The sequence below is a fragment of the Dasypus novemcinctus genome, chromosome X (assembly GCF_030445035.2).
Source record: "Dasypus novemcinctus isolate mDasNov1 chromosome X, mDasNov1.1.hap2, whole genome shotgun sequence".
Taxonomy (NCBI): domain Eukaryota; kingdom Metazoa; phylum Chordata; class Mammalia; order Cingulata; family Dasypodidae; genus Dasypus; species Dasypus novemcinctus.
The window spans coordinates 130,210,633-130,230,526 of record NC_080704.1 but is presented as its reverse complement, the minus strand read 5'-3'; the positions used below and the strand labels follow the sequence as shown (position 1 = coordinate 130,230,526).

General features: G+C 41.1%; 2 protein-coding genes across 3 annotated transcripts in view; one reads left to right on the top strand and one right to left on the bottom strand.

Moving 5' to 3' along the window:
* The window catches only part of TMEM255A (transmembrane protein 255A), a 49,953-nt gene extending 39,619 nt beyond the window's left edge, over positions 1-10,334 (top strand). For both annotated transcript variants that reach the window (XM_004461006.5, XM_004461007.5), the window contains 2 exons: positions 334-477; positions 7,939-10,334. In XM_004461006.5, coding sequence (XP_004461063.1) covers positions 334-477; positions 7,939-8,097 — 303 coding nt within the window. In that variant the 3' untranslated portion in view covers positions 8,098-10,334. The remainder of the gene's footprint in view (positions 1-333; positions 478-7,938) is intronic.
* A 253-nt stretch (positions 10,335-10,587) lies between these two features.
* ZBTB33 (zinc finger and BTB domain containing 33) lies at positions 10,588-18,402 on the bottom strand. Its single transcript, XM_004461011.5, has 2 exons — positions 18,083-18,402; positions 10,588-15,663 (listed from the first exon to the last, which is right to left on the bottom strand). Exon 2 carries the CDS (start codon positions 15,659-15,661, stop codon positions 13,649-13,651), a length of 2,013 nt encoding a protein of 670 aa, XP_004461068.1. The 5' UTR covers positions 15,662-15,663; positions 18,083-18,402; the 3' UTR covers positions 10,588-13,648.
* Positions 18,403-19,894: the final 1,492 nt, after the last annotated feature.

Sequence of the window (19,894 nt, the reverse complement as noted above, 5' to 3'; positions counted from 1 at the left end):
CACCTAATACTACTCACCTCCCCAGGGATAATCACAGTTAACAGTTTGCTGTGAATCTTTCCACTTAATTTCTTTCCATTTACAAACATACATACATATATAATTGTTTGGGTCTCTTTTAAAAATATAAATTGGAATCATGCAATATTAATATCACTGTGGATTTTTTAAAAAGTTGGCAACATATTTTGGACAACTTTTCTTTGTTAATATAGGACCACCTCATTGTTTATAATAGCTGCATGGTATTCCATAGTATGGAAGTATCATAATTTATTGAACCATCCTCTCCTAGTGATGGACATTTATGTTCTCATTTGTGTTTTTCTACAGAACCCAACTCTCCCAGCACTGAACTGTTCTGTTGAAAATGCCCATCCAACTGTTTCTTACTATGCTCGTCCCCAAGTGGCATCCTACAATACCTACTACCACAGCCCTCCTCACCTGCCACCGTATTCGGCTTATGATTTTCAGGTATGTTTTGAGAGAAAAAGAACTCTCCATTTCCCTTACTCTCACTCATGCTCTCCTGTTTTCTCCCTTAATTCAATTAGGGAACCTTTCCATTGTCTTGATATAGTATGTTTGAGGTAACTGGGTTTTCTATCCTTCATGACCTTTAGCAGCCTGTGGATACCAATAGCTAGCTTAAGGTCTACATAGGCAGGGCATGATGGGAGAGACTGGGAAGGCGGGAAAGGTACAAGAGGAGAAGAAACAGAGAAATGGAAGAAAAAGAAAGAGAAAGAGGTAAGATCAAGGTGTCCCATATTGCCTCGACCTACATCAAGGAGAAGATGACTTGGCTGGGAAGTGGTGGCTCATTATGCCACCATGGTACCCTGTCCAACAGTGGTTTGCCATTCCTCTGCCACAGGGAGCACCCTAGCCCTGTTTCTTAGCATTTTGAGCCATACAAGAATTTGAATTAAATGTGTCATGAAGTGAAAGTTCCCTTCTTTCATTTTTCCCAGACTTCTGAACAAGAGAGAAAATTTTCTTATAACATTCCTCCTTTTTTGCCCATAAGTCAGAAACAATGTTATCAAATTTACATTTTCCCCTTTTCTTTTTGAGCTGAGACCAAGTGTAGAAAAGTAGAACCAAAAACGAGGGTATTTGATTAAAATGGATCCTGTACAGAACACTGAATGGGGCACTTTAAGAAAATAAACAATAAGTATCATTTAGGCATTTGGAATGATTGTAAACCCTTGACCACAGAAGAGTGGGATTATACTAATATCTAGTTAATTCAAAATTTAGGCACGAAAGAAAATACCTTTGAAGGAAGGGAAGCTCATAATGAAGTTTGCTTCAAACGACTAAGAGCACTGGAATGCAGTAAGGGGACATAAATGCATGATTCTTTGGGGGTATTTTCAACTGACCAGCCAGTTAAGGGATATAAGGCCCTTGGGCAACTTAATTTCAGGTTCAGATGAACAAATAGCTGAAACTGGGAAATGCTACTTTGAATAAAGATTTAGATATTGTTTGGGGAGTTCTAGGACTCTGTATTGAAATGATAATACATATAGTGGGAACATGGACTTGTTCACTGTTAATAAAACCCAATAGTAGAACAAGGAGGTGTTAATTAAAGCTTGGAAACAATAATGTTTGAATTGGCTTAAAGCTTACTGTATACACAGGTACAGAACTCAGGGAACTTGTTACCCACATAGGTGATATAGAACAGAAAACACAACTATGTTCACAAAGGGCACAGATAATTTCAGGAGCAAGAGAGGCAATTAGAAGTCCTTTAAGAGAATGCAGAGATGTTGAAGCTAGCACAAGGAGGGTCACCATTCTCTTGGGGCCCTTATAATAAAAAAGTCATCCTGGGATAGAGGGGCCATACATGGGTCCAGCCATGAAGCCTCCTCCACTCTTACACTGAAGTAAATTCTGTCAATTCTAGGATTTTTCACTTTATAATGAACTCTTGAAATAGTAACAAAAATCCCCCCAGTGATGGTTGCTGCAAACTCTAAGATAGGAAGCCCCTCTTATGGAGCTGTCTCTCTGTCCATCATTCCTCATTCAAACCCTACCTCAGGGATGAAAACAAGATAGGCAATGCCAACTGTGACTAAGGCTACTGCTTTCAGTTTGATCTGTGTTCCCATGTGCTGTGCACTGTAATGGGAGCTATGGATATAGAGATTGAATGAGACATAGTCCCTGCATTAAGAGATCAGCCTGGGGATTTGAGGAAGGAAGAGGACGGAGGTGGGGGGGACAGTAAACAGACTATTACCCAGAGTGCAATGGAAAAGTAGAAACAGGGTAACTAACCCTGTGAAGAGATCCAGATCTAGCCACCTAGCCCAAACCTACACCGGGAGCATATAGTAAGGATATCAGGGATTCATGGAAGCTTCTACTACAATTTTTTTTTTAGGGAGACACTTTTGGTCCAGGACCAAGAAACCCAGTCTGAGTATGCTCTATACAAGTGGCAATGGGCCACAAAATCAGGGTGGAGAGGAGACACAATAACACAGCATTAGTTTTATTATTTCTATTTTTTTATATAGAATTTTTTTCTTAGAGAAGTTGTGAGCTTACAAAACAATCATGCATAATGTGAACACAGAATTTTTTGAGTGAACTCCAGCTTTACATTCTAACACTTGAAACAGGGAGAGATGGTCATTGTTTCTCATGAAGGCCGGGGGGAAAAAAAAGGAAATGTCACTCAGTTTATCAGCTCCTACAGGGCAGCCGGAGGTAGACACTATTTTAAGCTGGTATAAGAGGACATTTGTGTATATTGGGAGTCCCCCTCATAGGAGCAGAATGGATGCTGAAGGTGGTCCATGGGTGCTGGTGGTAATTGGTCCCCGGGCACCATAGGTCCTGGGCTTCTCTTGATTTTCAAAGATGAGCCTGTCAGTAGAGTACAGTTGGCTAACGTGAACCTGCCGACAAATTATTCCAAGGTCTCTTTTGCTTTGTTCACTAGGGCTTGAACTTCTACAGGATCGTTTACACTTTTACTTTCTCTGAAGGCATCTCTTATCCTTCTGACAACATAAATTCTTTAACTGTAAGCACTGAAATGCTTGCTCTGTTGCCGCATCGCCCAGTAAAAATGTAACACCTGTGTGTGGCTGGAGCCTGCCATTTTGGACAGGTCTACTACTTTTTAATAGCAGCTACCATTCATTGAGCACTTACTATGTACCAAGCACTGTACTAAGTGCTTTACATATATCATCTCACCTAAGTCTTATGAAGAAAGTATTACTGTCACTGCTGTTTCAAAGATGAGATGACTGAGACATGACATGAAGAGAGTAAGTGATTTCCCCACGGTCACCAAGGTGGTGAGTGGGGAAGCAAGAATTTGTATCTAGGTCTGGCTGACCCCAGAACCCATGTTCTTATACTGCCTCAAAGGATTGGCTTGAGAGATTCTTTGTAGAAGCTATAAATCTGAGTACAGCACAGATCTTTTTTTTCCAGTTAGTTTTAGGATATTTTAAAATCTGTTTTCTACTGGCTTAAATTATGGGCTTAATCATGACCTCATAAAAGGTCTCTTTACTCCTTCTTAATTATTAAATTACTGAATTGCTCTCTACTGAAATGGGATTCCCTTCCTTTGTGCCTTCTCTAATCCAAGGGCTGCTTGGATACTTTTTATACCTCTCCCGGTTCTTTTCCTAGGCTCGAGTGTTTATAGTTGTATTGTTGGTTCTGGGGGATATGCTTTTTAAGTGATTCATTTCCTTCTAGAACTTAAATGGTTCTTCATTTTTGTAGTTGGATAAACTTTCTTTTGTTCACCAAGTTCCATTCCTTCCATAGAAGGAAATACCAGCCTTTACCCAGAAAGCCAAGAGGCCAGGCGAACATCTACTTATGTTCTTTAGATAAATAAAAATCAATCCACAAAACACACACCAGCTCTGACAATAAAACCACCAGAAACACACACCTGCCCCCTACCCACTGCCCCCAAAGAAGCCAGAATTCCCTCATCATCTTCTCAGGTTGTAAAATGGCCCAAGTTATAGTCAGAAAATTGACCTTTCTAGACTTTCTTCTGAATGACTTCCCTATTTATGTGACTTTGGGTTTCCTTTTTAGGCTGAGGCTGATAGAAAGAAAAGGAAAGAGACTCACAGAGTTTTACCTCCTCAAATGCCATGTCCCTGTTGAGTAGATGTCCAGTTAGGAAACTTGGGACATTTATTGTGGCCAATTGTCCCTGAAGTAGATCTGAGTGCTGAGCTTGTAGAAACAGGACTGTCAAACATTGGACTTCAAGGTGTCCTTGCTTCTAATGAATTCTCCATGCTCCAAAGCAGGAAGGATATAAACTGAGACTACCTGTGCCTCCTTGCTTATCTTCCCAACACTCACCTTACTTCTCTTGTCTTTTGCACTCATTTCTCATCGACCCCTTCAGCTTCAACCAAGTATTTCAAAGTCTGTAGGATATGAAGCATCAGTTTCCACTTCTGCTGGGAAATTAAACCCAGCATAGGTTTATACAAAGTTTTTAAAGATGCCAGCCCTAACTCCAAGTCTAGCATAGTAGGCCAGTCTACTCCAACAATGGATTGGTCCCTTTTCTGTCCATTTGGTAATCTGCCAAGTTTAAGCTTAAAGCAAAAGTCTCAGCTTATGCAAAATTCAAGCGCCTCTGTTTATCCTTTTTATTAAATCACATGAGGGTGCACTAGGTTTCATCTTAGTCACTAAATGTGCCCCATTATAAATTGGGCCCATTTAATAAAAGAATTGTTTTAATCACTGGGGAGGCAGTTTGTGGCACAGGTTGCCAGGAGCCTTAGAAGGGCTATTGCTACTGACTCTCAACGTTTTCTTTTCTTTCCATTCTCCTTCCACATTTCCCCCTTCTTCTCTCCTTTCTTGTTTCTGTCCCCCTCCCCTGACTTCTTTCCTTTTCCTTTCATTCACTCTCCTCTCCATCCCCCCAGTCTTTGCTTTCTGAGGCAGAACAGAGGGAGAATGCAAAGAGATCCTGGATTTTTACCCATAGGACACAGCATCTCTGGTTGGTAACAGTTATCACCCAGCCAGTTCCAGGGCTATTTTCGGAGTCATTGCCCCACTGTGCTCAGGCAGAGAGAAGCCATGCCTGTCAGAAATGTGCATTGGTCCTGAGAAGAGTGGGTCAGCCATCAGGCAGAGAGGAGGCAGGCTAAGGTGGGTGTCTGAGTGATGCCTCTCTTTTAGTATCATCATTCTGTCGGGCCCTCCAGCGGTAGACTATTTGGCCCAGCAGTAGACTATTTGGATGCTTTTCTTGCTTTTTTTTTTTAATGCTTTGTGGTATGCAAGGAGGATTCAAAGCTCCCATCTCCTGAGCTGCCCATCCCATTAATAAAGTCAGACTCTCAGGCAGGAACCAAAATGCACCAGGGCCAGCTCCCAGCTGTAACAAAGCCAAAGCTCTCCCAAAGTTCCTGCCTGTTACTAGGAAACTACATTATACTGTGAGCATTTATTTAGCTATATCCTTCCCAAACCCAAGGGTGTGTGGACTGCCACACTGGCTCTGCCAAGAGCCCTTGAGTTTTATCCTTAAAATGACTAGCATCCCCAGGGGTGAGTGAGAATCATCCCACCCCTTTTCTCCCACAATACTTTCTAAACATGAAAGTGCAAAGTGAAAACCCGAGGGCCACTATGCCACCCCCTTTTATTATCCAAGTGTCCAACTGCCACCCATGGCAGCTGCTGCCCCTAGAAGCCTTTTAATGCCTCCAAGGACAGAACTACCATTAGGCCTAATGTAGGAGACATGCCTCTCCTTTCTGTGATTGTGAACGCCTAAAACTGACCTCCTGATTTTTAGCATCCCTATTGTGGGATTTAGAAGGGCAGAGTACCACATGCCCAGGCCCAGAGACACGAAGCCCCTGGGTTTAAAAAAATTTCTCTCTCTTTCTCTCTCTCTCCTCTGATTAAAGAAGAATGTTCCTAGTTGAGGAAAGTAACAGAAGAGGAGGGAGGGAGGGGAGAATCAGAGTTCATGAGTGTGGAGTGGAAACTAGAAAATCACTATACCAGTGTTTTAAGAAATGGTATTTCTTCTTGGAGGGAGAAGACCTATTGAATTTGTTTTGGGATGGAATCTGTTTTGTCTTGAGTCCACTGCCTCAAGTTGTTTGGCCTTTTAAGGGCTCTTCAGGTTCTCTGACCCTGCTATTCCTTCACTCAGGGTGAAATAATTAATGGGGTGGGGAAGGAGGGGGAAGAGGGCAGCTACAGCCTCTGCTCTGTCCTAATGTGGTAGGGGACAGATATTTCAGTTCGTCAAACAAGACCTAGAAACCTGGAAATTCCTTTCTCAGGGATGTAGAGGTCAGGACTGGGATGAGGAGAATCAACCAACTGGTCTCACACTCCAGAAACTTCATGTCTAGCCTGACTTGCGATTGTTCCAGAATTGGCAAAATGACACAGTCTACTCAGACTCTTGGGCCAACAGAACAAAGCCTGTGACTTCCCCAAATAGCACTTGAACTCTTGAGAAATTTTGGTGTAAATGGGTTTGTTTTTTTTTAACCAGCTCCTCCTAGAGCTAAGCCAAAACAGAGTAATTGCAGCTCTCCAGCCTTGTTTGCTAGTTATGTCTGCTCTTCCTGAGTCCCCTTCAGCCATCAGGCCTCACCTGAGCCCTGCCCCACCACTGGAGCAAGGCAGCAGTACCCACAGGTTGTGATCCTAGCACCTACTAATTGCCAAACACAGTTCTTAAACACTAGGGATACAGCAAGGAACAAAACCAGCCACCTCGCCTTGAGCACGAAAACCATTAGGTTCAAGGGTATACATGAGCCAGGGAAAGAGAAGCAGCAAATGATTCCTCACGTGTCATTTCACTGAGTATTTTTAATCCACATTCCTTCCCTTCCTAAAGACTGCCAAAGTTAGAAATGCAAAGTAAAATGGAATCATCAGTGTCTCTCTGCAACCTGACAGATAGCTCCTTCTTACCATTGGTATTTCCACCTCCATACGTCTGTTCCTCTTTGCTCTCCATCTACCCAGCACTTGGGGCTGATGGGGCGGCAATTAGGAAGAGAAAATGTTGAACTTAATAGTCTTCAGAAGACTGCACTTAACCTCTCTGACCTTAGTTGTTGTTTTTAAGTTGTGAGATAGGCTCCTGACCATTGTACTACCGTCCTGTGATATATTCTTGTAATAATGAATTCCCCATTAAAATGTTCTCAAGGCCCAAACTACCTTTTCTGAAGACTAGTTGGGATGCTGTTGCCATAGCTTGTGGGAGAGTTATTGAAGGCTTGAGTGAAATATGTGGAAGAGGGAGGGATGGATTCAAGAGACACTGCAGAAAACGCCGTGGAATTGTCCTGGGTAGTGCTTCACGGTCAATTAGGGGACATTGTAGATCCCCCCAGAGCCTACTGGATGGAACGTGGGAGAGTGTGGGCTATGAGGTGGACCATTGACTATGGGGTACAGCGATGCTCAGAGATGTACTTACCAGGTGCAATGGATGTGTCATGATGATGGGAGAGAGTGTTGCTGTGGGGGGAGTGGGGGGGGTGGGGGCGGTGGGGTTGAATGGGACCTCTAATTTTTTGAATGTAATATTTTTAAAAAATAAATTTTAAAAATTAAAAAAAAAAAAAAAGACACTGCAGAAATGGAAGCAAGAGGACTGGGCAACAGATGGGCTGTGGAGTTCAAGGGCAGAGGAAGATTCCAAGATACTTCTGCATGAGGTCTCCAGCCTGTGTGACTGAGAGAATATGGGGCCACCTATTTCATGCCTCTCATTCACTTTGTGAGGCTTAGGAGCTCTTTGTTGTTCCACCCAGAAACAAACTTAGTTCATTGTCATTTTTAATTCGTTGATGACTGTCAGGAGAATTGCAAACTCATCGCCTAAATTGATGTTTTATTTTTATTACACAGCATTCCAGTGTCTTTCCATCTTCTCCTCCCTCTGGACTTTCTGATGAGCCCCAGTCTGCCTCTCCTTCACCCAGCTACATGTGGTCCTCGAGTGCGCCACCCCGTTACTCTCCACCTTACTATCCGCCTTTTGAAAAGCCACCACCTTACAGTCCCTAAAAAGGAATGTCTGCTGGTTATTGAGATTATCTTGGCTTTTGTATTTCCGCTTTAGTGGAAGTGTATAGGGTATGAAATTTAAAGCGTGATTCTTATGCATAAAGTTTTACGACGGCCTGTCAGGCTAGGGAAAGATAGGGATGAAGCTTATTAGCTTTCAGTACAGAGCAAGAGATGGCTAGGCAGAGCCCAGGGTTTTTGAGAAGGGCCACTCACACGGTCTAAGCAAGGCTGGGGAGTCAGCCCAGCAAGAAACTGTTTGGACCTGCATTACCCACCGGTATTCAGCAGAAGCCTGGTTGCCATCTGTTAGCTTTTTGTAAAAGGGAGTGTTGTCCTCAGGCCCCTGGCAGATGGCCACCCTAGCCCCTCGACTGAAGCACCTGGCTTAATAGGCCTTATCTTTCCCTACCACTAAAGTCAGTCCCTGAGGAAAACTTTCCAGCTGACAGGGCTACACAGCAGTTCCAGCACAGAGTCCTGGCTAAGATGCCGTTTGTGTCTGTCTGGATGTTGAAAAAAGCTGCCCGTATCTCTTACACCCTTATTTTCTGTTAGTATTGTAAAAATGGCTGTTGTGATCATTTAGCTCAGCTTTTGTTATTGGTACCTCCTAAAGGGAAAAGTGCAATATTCCCTCATCTTGAGTATTGGGAACAGGATTAATTGTTCAGGAAGCACTGAGAAACACAGGGCAACATATGAGATGTTTTAAGTAGATCTCAGAAGTACAACTGATAACTTAGGAGACAAAGGTTCTACTACATGTTGTATTATTATGAAGTACACTTGCTACTGGAGATGTAATGCTTACAGTTAAGATTCAGAGTTTAAAAATGCTAGATCAGGATCTCGGTTCATGACATGAATTGTTACTAATCTCTATTTAATCTTCAAATATTGTGCTTCAACCCCAGCAAACCGCACGTATCCTGCACCCCACCCCAAAAGAATCATCTGTATTTTAATGCCACCGCTCGTATTGGTCCCTTTTTTTCCGTTGAAACCAGTCATGACAGTGTTCAAGATTACGAAAGTGTTACAATGCCGCTTCAAGTCTGCAAAACCTCAAATGTCGCCAACTTGATAAATTCTTAAGTGTTACTGTAGATTTAATATCCATCTGGCACACTGAGATAAGTATTTGTATTGTTCTTTTAATTATACATAGCTTTAAACCATCAAACTGATGAATTTAAAACACTTTGGCACCCATGCCCTTCACTTCAGAACAAACACTTCTCCTGCAATTTTATGTTAACCTTCGAAGTGACTGATTAAAAAGGAAGACTGATAATCCTACACTTGCATAATGTAAAAATACAGGGGCTACAGCAGGGTACCTAATTAAACAGTTCTGCGAATACAAAACACACACTGGAAAATTTTCCAGCCAATTTTGCTACCTCCCAACTTGATGGAATAGAGGTAGCAGACAAATGCTGGTGCTCCCATCTACCTTGTAGACACCCAGCCATCAAAAGTCATCAAGGCACGACAAAATGCACTCATTGTTCACTGTAAATGTTTGCAAAACATTCAGTTCAACTCTCAGCATCACGAATGTTGTCTCATCCAGATTTCTAATTTGAAATACTATAATCCTTTTGCATTAAACAAAATTACCAGTATTTTCTACAGTTCTAGGCATATTAAAATTCTATTGGATTTCAAATACTGACTAATAAACAATTGACTTACTATACAAATATCAACTTGTAATACTAAATGAAATTTTTTGCCATTTACACCTTACCTTTTGCTTTAGTGAATGTGTACAAGTATTTAAGAAGGCACCATGACATCATTATCCAACATTTATCATATTTCTTAAAGTGTTAAGATTCTATGACTCATTTCTATGTATTTTTCTTACTTTACAAAATAACTTGAAACAGTATAGATTTTGTAACACTTAATTTAAGCAGCTTTTTATTACATTGAACTATATAAAGTGCATGCTATCTTAGAAAAATATTTGCTGCTTTACTCTTTTGCAAAACATTTGCTGTAACAAAGGAATTTGTATTTCCAACATGTACCTTGACTGCATTTTTGTAATATTTACTGCTTTGTTCCTAATTCTGCTTTAAAATATTGAACTGGGCATGGAACAATATTAATCCAGAACTTGTATAAACTGGATGTTGCTTAAAATCTGTATCACTGCCATGTTTAAAACCCAGACTGCTTTTGTGATGTTTCAAATTAATAAAACTATCCTCCTCATCCTCTTACATGTGTTCTCCTGGCCCAAACAAAAGTATAGCAAACTCTACAGCAGTTGACAGCAGCTGAGTCACTTCTGACCACATGGTTCAAGGTAAAATGTTATGTCATCAACCAACACATAAAACCTAATGGGAAATTTTGCCATGCTGTCATTAGAAGTACAGCTCCAATCTCTTGCTACAGAAATTGAAAAGCAATAAAATATAAAAGCCTATATAATTTACAAAAAGATAATCTTGTAAAAAATACACTCAAAAATGAGAATTGAAACATTTTATTTCTGCCATAAGAAGCGCTAAAAACTATCAGGTAACGATTAATGAAAAGTAGAACTTAAAGTCATGATAGGGAAGGCTGTACAAGTATGAACATTACAGTATTGAGGGAAATGAACAAGGTTTCACATGACTGACAGAGCAGAGGAAGCCAGTGTTGTCAGATTAGCATCTGAATATGCATGCTTTGACAATAAGAAATAACTTGGTCAATTTTTACTATTCATGTTTTGGTTCAATGGAAAAAACTGAGGCATCAGTTCAATAGTGCCTTTATGTGGGGGATCTTTACCACCAAAATCATAATAATCACTTAAAACATATTTAAAAAATTTTTTTTTAGTTAGGCCAGTAAAAAGAATTGATTGAGAAATAGGGGGAAAGAACAGAGCTTGCTGAGAAATAGAGGAGAAGGACGGAAATATGCACCGAGATTTGATGTGGGCTCCTTTAGGCAGAGAGAGAGCCTAAAACATATTTTAAAGTTAAACCTGCAAGATTGCTATGGCATTTAAAAATATTTGCTTAATTTGCAGATTTTCAGAAATGTCCTGGTATTTCTTTTTAAGAAAATACTATTCCAAACAGTCCCTATCCAACATTTTTACAGGTAATTTAACATTGGAGGAAATTTGAAGCCAACCTGAAAGAAAAAAAGTAAATTCAACAGCCAGAAAACTAAGTATAAAATAGAACTCCATGAAAATTTTAAACCAAGTCTTGCTGTAGATTTCCAACCCAATAAATACTGGGAAGGAAAGGTTTTAGTCCCAAAGGAGCCTTCTACATGAACTCGACTTTGGAGATGGAAACTTCACCGGGGAAAACCTAAGACCCTGAGACACATGCAAATAAGAGTTCTCTGGCAAAAAAATAAAATTCAATCTTTCCAGTTTTCCTCTTCCCAAAAAACTCCAGAAGATACCTTTACTAGGCAGACAGTTTAAATATTCAGAACTTACATAGAGCCCAGCAGCAGGAAATTATTATATCCACATTATTCATAATGGACAATTTTTCCATGATAGAATTAACTCCTGGTTTGTCATAACAGGCTAGTAGAAACTACCAGGTTTTATTATGACAAACTGATTTATCTAGCAGTTAAGTCTGAAAGGTCTGGAAGCTCTGCTGGCATCGGTATCGTTCACACTTGTAGAAGTGAAATAGCATTAATGAAACAAATTTCTACAGAAACATTTCAGAGTGCACTCTATAGTCAAGGCATAATGTTATCAGTATCTACACAGAGAGGAAACAGCTACTGTGATTCTAGAGATCATGGTCTTAAGTTATAAGCTAATTTCAAATTTTCCAAGGGTTAGTTTACAAAATGGTTTGAAGGTCTTAGACTCACAGAACAGAAAACAGATGCACATCACTCTATCCCTTGGTAAGCAAAGGTTTATTATTTTTCGTTCTTCTTAATTTGTTGCAAATATCGATGATGCCTGAAACCCCCAGTTACCAACTTAAGCAGCACTGAAAACATTATCTTCAAATCCAGCTTACCATGAGAAGAATGATATATGCATGAGAAAATATGATTAAAGCTTTAAGTTCAAAGTCAAGAAATAGTCTATTTTTAAAAATACATGGTAAGGAAAAAGAAAATACCTATGCTGAATTAGGAAATACTTAAGGTTACAAATGACTAATAACTATGCACGACAATATTTCTTTCAGATTCTATTAACCTTTTTCCTTTGCAAAAAAATCATTTACAGAAATTCAACAAGTCTGTAATAAATGCTAGGCTATATATTTGTTCCAACCTGCTCGTGTTTAGTACTAGTACTTCAATTATAAATTTTGATCTTATTTTCTAAGTCTTTAGATATGTGTCATTTTAAAAAGAAAAAAAAAGGTGGTGTTTACTGTTCTCATACTAAATGTAACTTGACAAGCCTATCGAACATTTCATATGTAGTTTCCAATTGCTATAATATAGCAGCAATTTGCGGGACTTATTTTAAGAAGGGGTGAAAACCTATAAGGTCTCGCCGAAAGGAAAATACTAGATTGCTGATTTGAATATCTCAAATGAAATTTTCCTATTGGTGATTCTATGTAACATGAACATTTGAAAATAAATGCCAGTAGCCTCCTGCCCAAAGCATGTAGATGTCTCCTTTGTGTAATCTTTCATTTATAGAGATTTATACATAATTAAAGAGTCATTTGGTGGTTTTCAGATTCAAAATTGGAAAAATTTTGGAATTATTTTTAACCATAATGAACAAAATGGAAATCTCCACTCCATTTTCTGTCTCTAGCATGTAAGAGCACAGAATACAAAATAAATGCGACAGACCTTTTCATTTCCTCCTGTCTGCATTATGGAGATTTGTCTTTCCATCAGTACTTCTCCCCATTGGAAATGTATATAGTGGTCCAGCCACCTGTCTTTTCCAGATTATTGCAATAAAGTAAGCCTTAATTCTAATTAGCTAAAACTAATTCATTCTTCAGATGACTTATCGGCATGGCAATTTTCATAGGGACGGGGGTTTGCTATTCATCTGGACTAGCAGAACACACAACCAAATGGAGGTATTCTGAAATTTTTCAGAACTTTAGAAGTTCTTGTTTATATTTTATGCCATATACAAGATACAACACATTTATAGTCTCAATGTTAAAAAAATTGAGAATCCATCAGTAAAGTGCTAACATGGAAGGGGAAAGTTTTAAGATGTACTAGGGTATGCTAATAACTCCAGTTATTTTCAAAGAACATTCAGACTGCTTCAAATTCTATTCGGAAAACTATCTCTCCAAGCTATATTTTTCCCTCTTTTACATGAGCTGAAAGCTAACTACATAAACAGATACATGGGGTGGGGGTAGGGGAACTTCTCAATCTCTACCCAAACTTACAGAAAAATTTACTTCTAAAAATTATCAACAAATAATCCAATTAGACTTCCACCTTCAGATGTGTCAGATCAAATTAACTTGTTTTCACTTTAATTTGTTTTACAGGTCTTCTGAAACCCCTGCCCCCTAATCCAAACCAAAACTTTCTGATATTTCAAAGGAGTTCAATAAGATTCTGGTATTATAAATTCAAACTCAGTACTGCCATCTGTTACATTCTGTTTAAAAATTGAATCATTTTCCTGCTGAATAAAAATATCTTCCCAGGTCATTGGCTTGCTCTGAGGAGTAGATGCAGTCCCTACTGGAGGTTCTTTCCCAGCATCAACCTTATACCCAATACCATCATCCTTCATTACAGGCATAGTGCTTGACTTATCAGAAAGGTATGCATATTGTCTGATCTGTAAAGACCTGCATGGATGTAAACGATAAAGCTTTGAGTCTCCAGAAGGATCTTGACTATGAACTGACTTTATATGTGATGACATAAACTGATAGTTGATGAAAGATTTGCCACAGGCCAAACACTGATACCTTCTCTCCCCTGTGTGATGAATTTCATGCTTTGTGCGATATTCTGCAAGAGGAAACACCTTCTCGCAGTACCGGCATGGATATTTCTTCTCCCAAGAATGAATGTTAAAATGTCTCCGCAAGCTTGTCAGACAGACATACGACCTTTTGCATACAATGCAGATGTAATAGACCCTTCCATCTACTATTAACTCATAGTGGTCATCATGCTTTACTTTCATACGTTTGTTTGCTGTGTCACTGCCAGATGTTTTGGGTACCTCGTTCTCAAGTCTGGCTTCCCCTTCATCAGGGTCATCCTTGACAGGGATTACTATGTCATAAGTATCTTCACCAATATTTGCATAAACCTTGCAACCAGTCGACAAGCCTTCGATTTCAGTAGCTGTATCTAAAGTAATGATTTTCTGACCCTCCATTAGATGTTTTGATCCTAAGCCTGGATCATTAGTGTTTCTAGTAATTATATCTGAAATTTTCAAAGAATTGGAAAGTGGTTCTTGCAGAAGTGTGGGAATCTGCATCTTCTGTATCAATGATCCATCAAAAGTGGTATTTTGGGGGACATCAGCCTGTGGAACCAAAGATGTATTACTGACTGCCGAGTCTGGACTGGAGCTAATAGTGTCATCATCATCATCTATAATTTCCTCCTCCTCCTCCTCATTGGCCTCATTTCCTTTTAAAACAGCACTGTTTGGTGGCTGCTGATTCTGCACAAGTAAGTTGATTGACGGAGACATATGATTTGGAAGTGAAGAACTGACATTTGGTGGTGTAGTAAGTGGTGTCTGATTTAACAAAATAATGTTGGGAGTCAGATGTGTTGGGGCTGAAGATACCAGCAATTTTTCACTTCCTTGTGTTTGACTCAGAGTTGCCTGATTCACAGAAGTAGGAAGTTTCTGAGTTGGTGTGATATTTGTTAAAGGGGGAGAGTTACTGCCAGCACAAGGTGCAACATCTGAAATAGCAACAGAGCCTGGGTTAGGCTGGACCTGTGCCACTGTATTGTTACTCGGCAAAGTCTCCTTTGCAGGCAGAATCTCAGAGCAGAAAATGACATCGTCGTCATCATCATCTGAATCAGTAACAATGATCTTTTTAGTTTCATAATCTTCAGCAGATAACGAAAAAGACTCTGTTATAATAGGCATTATAGTGGCCCCATTATCTTCATCTTTTGACTTTTGTATTTCAAGGCTCTTGCCACTAGAATCAGGTGGTAAAGTTTCTGCATTACCATCCTGAGCTGTACCTGAGATGCTTTTAACCTGTGACAATGGGACACCAAGCTCTGCTATAAATTTAACTCCTAATAACTGCCCTGATTTAATTAACTCATCAAGTAAATCTGATCTAACACGGACAATTTTAGAACTATAGATATAATTGAGAATTTCTGCAAAGATTTCTGCTCTTATAAAGCTCAGTTCAACAACTTGCCCGGCAACTGCGAAGAGCTGATGGAAATATGTACTAGAAGCTGAAAGTATATTCCTGTGGGCCCGGAATTTTCGGTCTTCCACAATAACAGTAACATCGCAGAAGAGTCCATGGCCACGTTGCTCATTCAAGGAGTTCAGGAGACTGCCAGAGTATTGAGTGTCTGTAGCAGAAATCAGTTTTCTACTCTCCATACCTATAAAAGAAAGGGAGGAAGAAGGGATGAGAGAGGGACAGGATTAGGGAGGAAAAGCAGAGGTACTTTATCATTGAGAATTTAAGCCATTAAATCATCAGCTTATTCAAGTTTTAACTGGAGTTTGGTATAACTTTTCAGCTTTTATATGAATTGTTCACATAGGCTGGTTTTTGGACCACGTGTCCAATCTTATGACATCTTCCTGAGAAGGGTCAAAGAAGTCTTACATTGCTGACTGACCCAAAGAGTAATTTTCACAGTCACTTTCTTTGAAATTCAGATACACCTGTCACCACTAAGCACATTTTAAAGATTAGAATTTTCTTATTCCCCAATTTTGGGTCGTCTTAATAAAAAGTTGATTTTTAAATTTCTTAAAAATTTGATCATTCACATATATAAGTTATTCCATCTGCAAATGAATGATTTCAATGTCCGAAAAGTTTAGTGCATGCAATACTGAGTCTGAAATATATACTCTTCCTAAATTTTAACTGATCTTATCTTTAAGAACATTCAAAAGCTACTCCTGCAGCCAATAACTGAATCACTGTTTAAAACCACCAAAAATGGCTTCAACTTCCCATTATTTTTCTGTTCTTAAATTGAGGTGCTTCATCTTGATAAGCTATATTAAACATCTTTCTACCCTCTCCTTTTTCTTCATCCCCTTGTCCCTTCCCCTTTCTCTCTGCCTTTATATCAGAGGCATAATGTTAAACAGCATGCCAAGTGAAGTCAACAGATGCTACTGTGAAAAAAATTAGACAAAGGAAAATGAAAGTTTATTATTTCTTAATGCTTAATGGCACAGTTTTTGTTGGTAAAGAATTATGTTCATTGGTACAAAAAGTTTTTTTCACACCAAATGAATGAAGATGAAAACATTAACTCATTGGAACAGAGCAGACATTACTCTAGAAAAGAGGAAGGGAGACTGTTAGTAAATAGCATTGCCGTGTACCACCCCGAAACACTTTTTTTGCACTTCACAGAAGATATCCCCACTAACAATGATACCAAGAGTTAGAAAAAAAAAGCCCATGTAAACGTGTATGCATATGTGTATAAATATGTATTACATACGAACAGTTAGCTGATAAGTACGTGTGGTAAAGAGAATATTTTTACTATTAATAATGTTCCCTTTAAAGTTACCAAAATAGTAGCACTGTCACAGTGCTTAAATTATGAGTAATATTATACACATGTAGAAGGTAGGACGTCTCCAATATCTTCTAAATTTTTAAAAATTATAGCTTACGAACAAAAAGTAGGCAAGAAGTCTAAAAACCACGAATTTAAAACATCATCTCTTAGAAGGTGTTCCTTGTTAACAGTACCAAGGAATACCAGGTTGTCTTAAAGGCATTCATCAGAAAGGGTGACCTTTAGACAACAATCAGGACTTCCGAAAGACGGGGATTTCGACAGACGTCACTTTTAAGTAGATAGCCTTTCTGACCACGGTCCCCCGGTTTTTGTCTTTTGCAAAGAGGGTTTTCCAACGTACGCACACGTCAAGCGTACGTGTCCAGGTGACACTGGGACTCGGTTTCGTTTTGTTTAGGATTCCTGTCCTCCCAGTTAGGGTGGGCCCGAGGGCAGCACAAGTCGGGCAGAACCATCCCAAGATTTGCGACCTGGCTGTGGAAAAGCCATTCCGCATCACTGCGAGACAAATCCTTGACGGAGGGCAGGTGACTGAGGAGCTGGTGAAGATGGAAATGAGCTGAAAGCCAGCGGCCAGGCAGTGAAACAATCCGATCCGCGGCTCCCTGCGGCAGCTGAACCCCATCTCCCCTCCTCCACCTCCCTCTTCCCCATTTGCACCCAGCCGGCAGCAACCGAGGTTTTCAACCCCTATCCCCGAGAAAAGACGGCTTCTTCCAAATACAGACAGAGGTGCAAATGGCAGCGTCAGGGCGGGGAGGGGGGAATAAGGGAATCGGGGGAAAGAAGCTGGCGAACAGCAGGGTGGGGTGTTGGGGGAGCCGAGGCGAAGCAGGCGGCATTGTTATGCCCCAGGAAGGGGACGGAAAGGGTGGATAGGCCCAGCAGAGAAGCTCTAAACCAAAGTGGGGGCTAGGAGGAGAAAAAAGCGGCACCAAAAGGCAGGCAGAGGGGCGAGGAAAAGCCAAGAGGGTATCTGTGGCGTGCTCCCCCCGCCCCCGGCCTAACCAGGGCTCAAGCAGCCCCCTCGGCCTCCGGCGGCGAAGGGGACCGCGCTGCGGCCCTCCGGGTTCGTCCCCTCCTTCACTCCCGGGCCCACACAAAGAAAGGGCCGGAGGAGCGCAGCCTCCGGTTCCGCCGCTTCCTGGTTCAAGTGAGGAGAATGCAAACGCCGGCGCGGCCCAAGGACCGAGGAAGCAGGCGCGCTTCTTCTCCCCCTCCCAGTTTGGGGTCGGGTCCTCACCTGCTTCCGGGCGCCGCCGCTTTTCCTCGTCGGGCCGCGCCGAAGGGTGGGAGACCGCCGACTAGAAGCCGAACTCCCCGGCGATACTGCTCCTTCTTTAAACGTCGCTCCAGTCTTGGTCGACGTCGACGCCGCCTCCGCTGCCGCCGCCGCTGTTAGAGCTGCACTCGGCCGCCGACAGAGGGCACAGCGGGGGCGAAGCGCCGAACTCAAAGGCCCCCTCCTCTTCCGAGCGCAGTTCGGGTCTTTCCGGAAGGGCCCGAGCTCTTGGAGGCTTCGCTTCGGCGCCCTTCTCTACCTTCCGTTCTGTCCGGAAAGGGGCGGAGGAAGACTGGGACGCTCCGGGAGGGTTTGGCTCTTTCCGGAGGGCGAAAGGGTGGGAAAGAGGAACGGGAAGATGGGGTTATGCGGCGGCGAGTGGTTGAGCTGGGAGCGAAGCTGGCAGCTAAAGACAGTGCCAGCTTCCAAGGCTCAAAGGCTTTTAGACACTATATGACTTTCATTTCTGTTGCAATTTTGAACCTGCCTGTTTATGCGATAAACCACCAGAAAATAGAATCTGAATACATGTAATCAAAGAAAATTTATCAGCTCATTATGGTAATTCTTGTTCTAGGATAACAAGATAAAAACTGCTTTACAGTGAATACTTTAAAGAAAGAAATCTAGTGTTTCCACAACAGCTATCATCTTAACTAAATACCAAATGATGCAGTAGAATGTTAATTCCTTCATTTCAAATAACGTTTATGGACCAACTGTTTGATTTGCAACAAACCTGATGTTAGGCTCTGTGAAACACAAAAACAAATAAGCCAAGGTTTGTCTTTTCAAAGAGTTCAATAGATAGCTAAAAAGAGGTGGACAAAAAGCATTAGTACAAGGTATGGAAATACAGAGAAAGGAATAGCAAACTGTTGTCATTTGAGCTGTATCTTGAAAGATCAATAATAACACTTGTATTGTTAATTTAATATCATTTCCATAGCCTTTCATCCTCTGAGGACTTCACTTCCTGACTCAAAGTAGGTGTTCAGAAATTGTTCAATGAATGGTCATTCATTAAATGACCATGAATGAATGAATGAATTAGTTGTGAGTTACATCACTTTAAAAAATCTTCTGGTAACACACTTCAGAGAACCATGATAAATGAAGTAACAGGGTGGGTATTTGGAGCGCAAAATATTTCCCTGAGGGCTGCTTATTGATCTTAACCAACTGAGGAACCACATAGTAGCCTTTCCTGCAACAATGAAGGTCACTTATAATCTTCATTTTCTTTTTTAATTTTTTAATTTATTATATATTTTTTAAAGATTCATTTATTTATTTCTCTCCCCTTCCCTCCCCACCCCAGCTGTCTGCTCTCTGTGTCCATTTACTGCTTTGTCTTCTTTGTCTGCTTCTGCTGCTGTCAGCCGCCCGGAAATCTATGTTTCTCCCTGTTGCGCCATGCTGTTGTGTCAGCTCTCCGTGTGCGAGGTGCCATTCCTGGCAGGCTGCACGCTCCTTCGCGCTGGGCGGCTCTCCCCAGGGACTGGGCGTGGGGCTTCCCCACGTGGGGACACCCCTGCGTGGTGCCGCACTCCTTGCACGCATCAGCACTGGGCGTGGGCCAGCTCCACACGGGTCAAGGAGGCCCGGGGTTTGAACCTCGGACCTCCCACGTGGTAGACTGACGCCCCAACCACTGGGCCAAGTCCGCCGCCCCATTTTCTTTTTTTACAGATATGTAGAGGATAATATTGGATCCGTTTCCAAAAATTTGAATTGACTACTATTTACCTTTTGGTTGTAATATCCATGCTT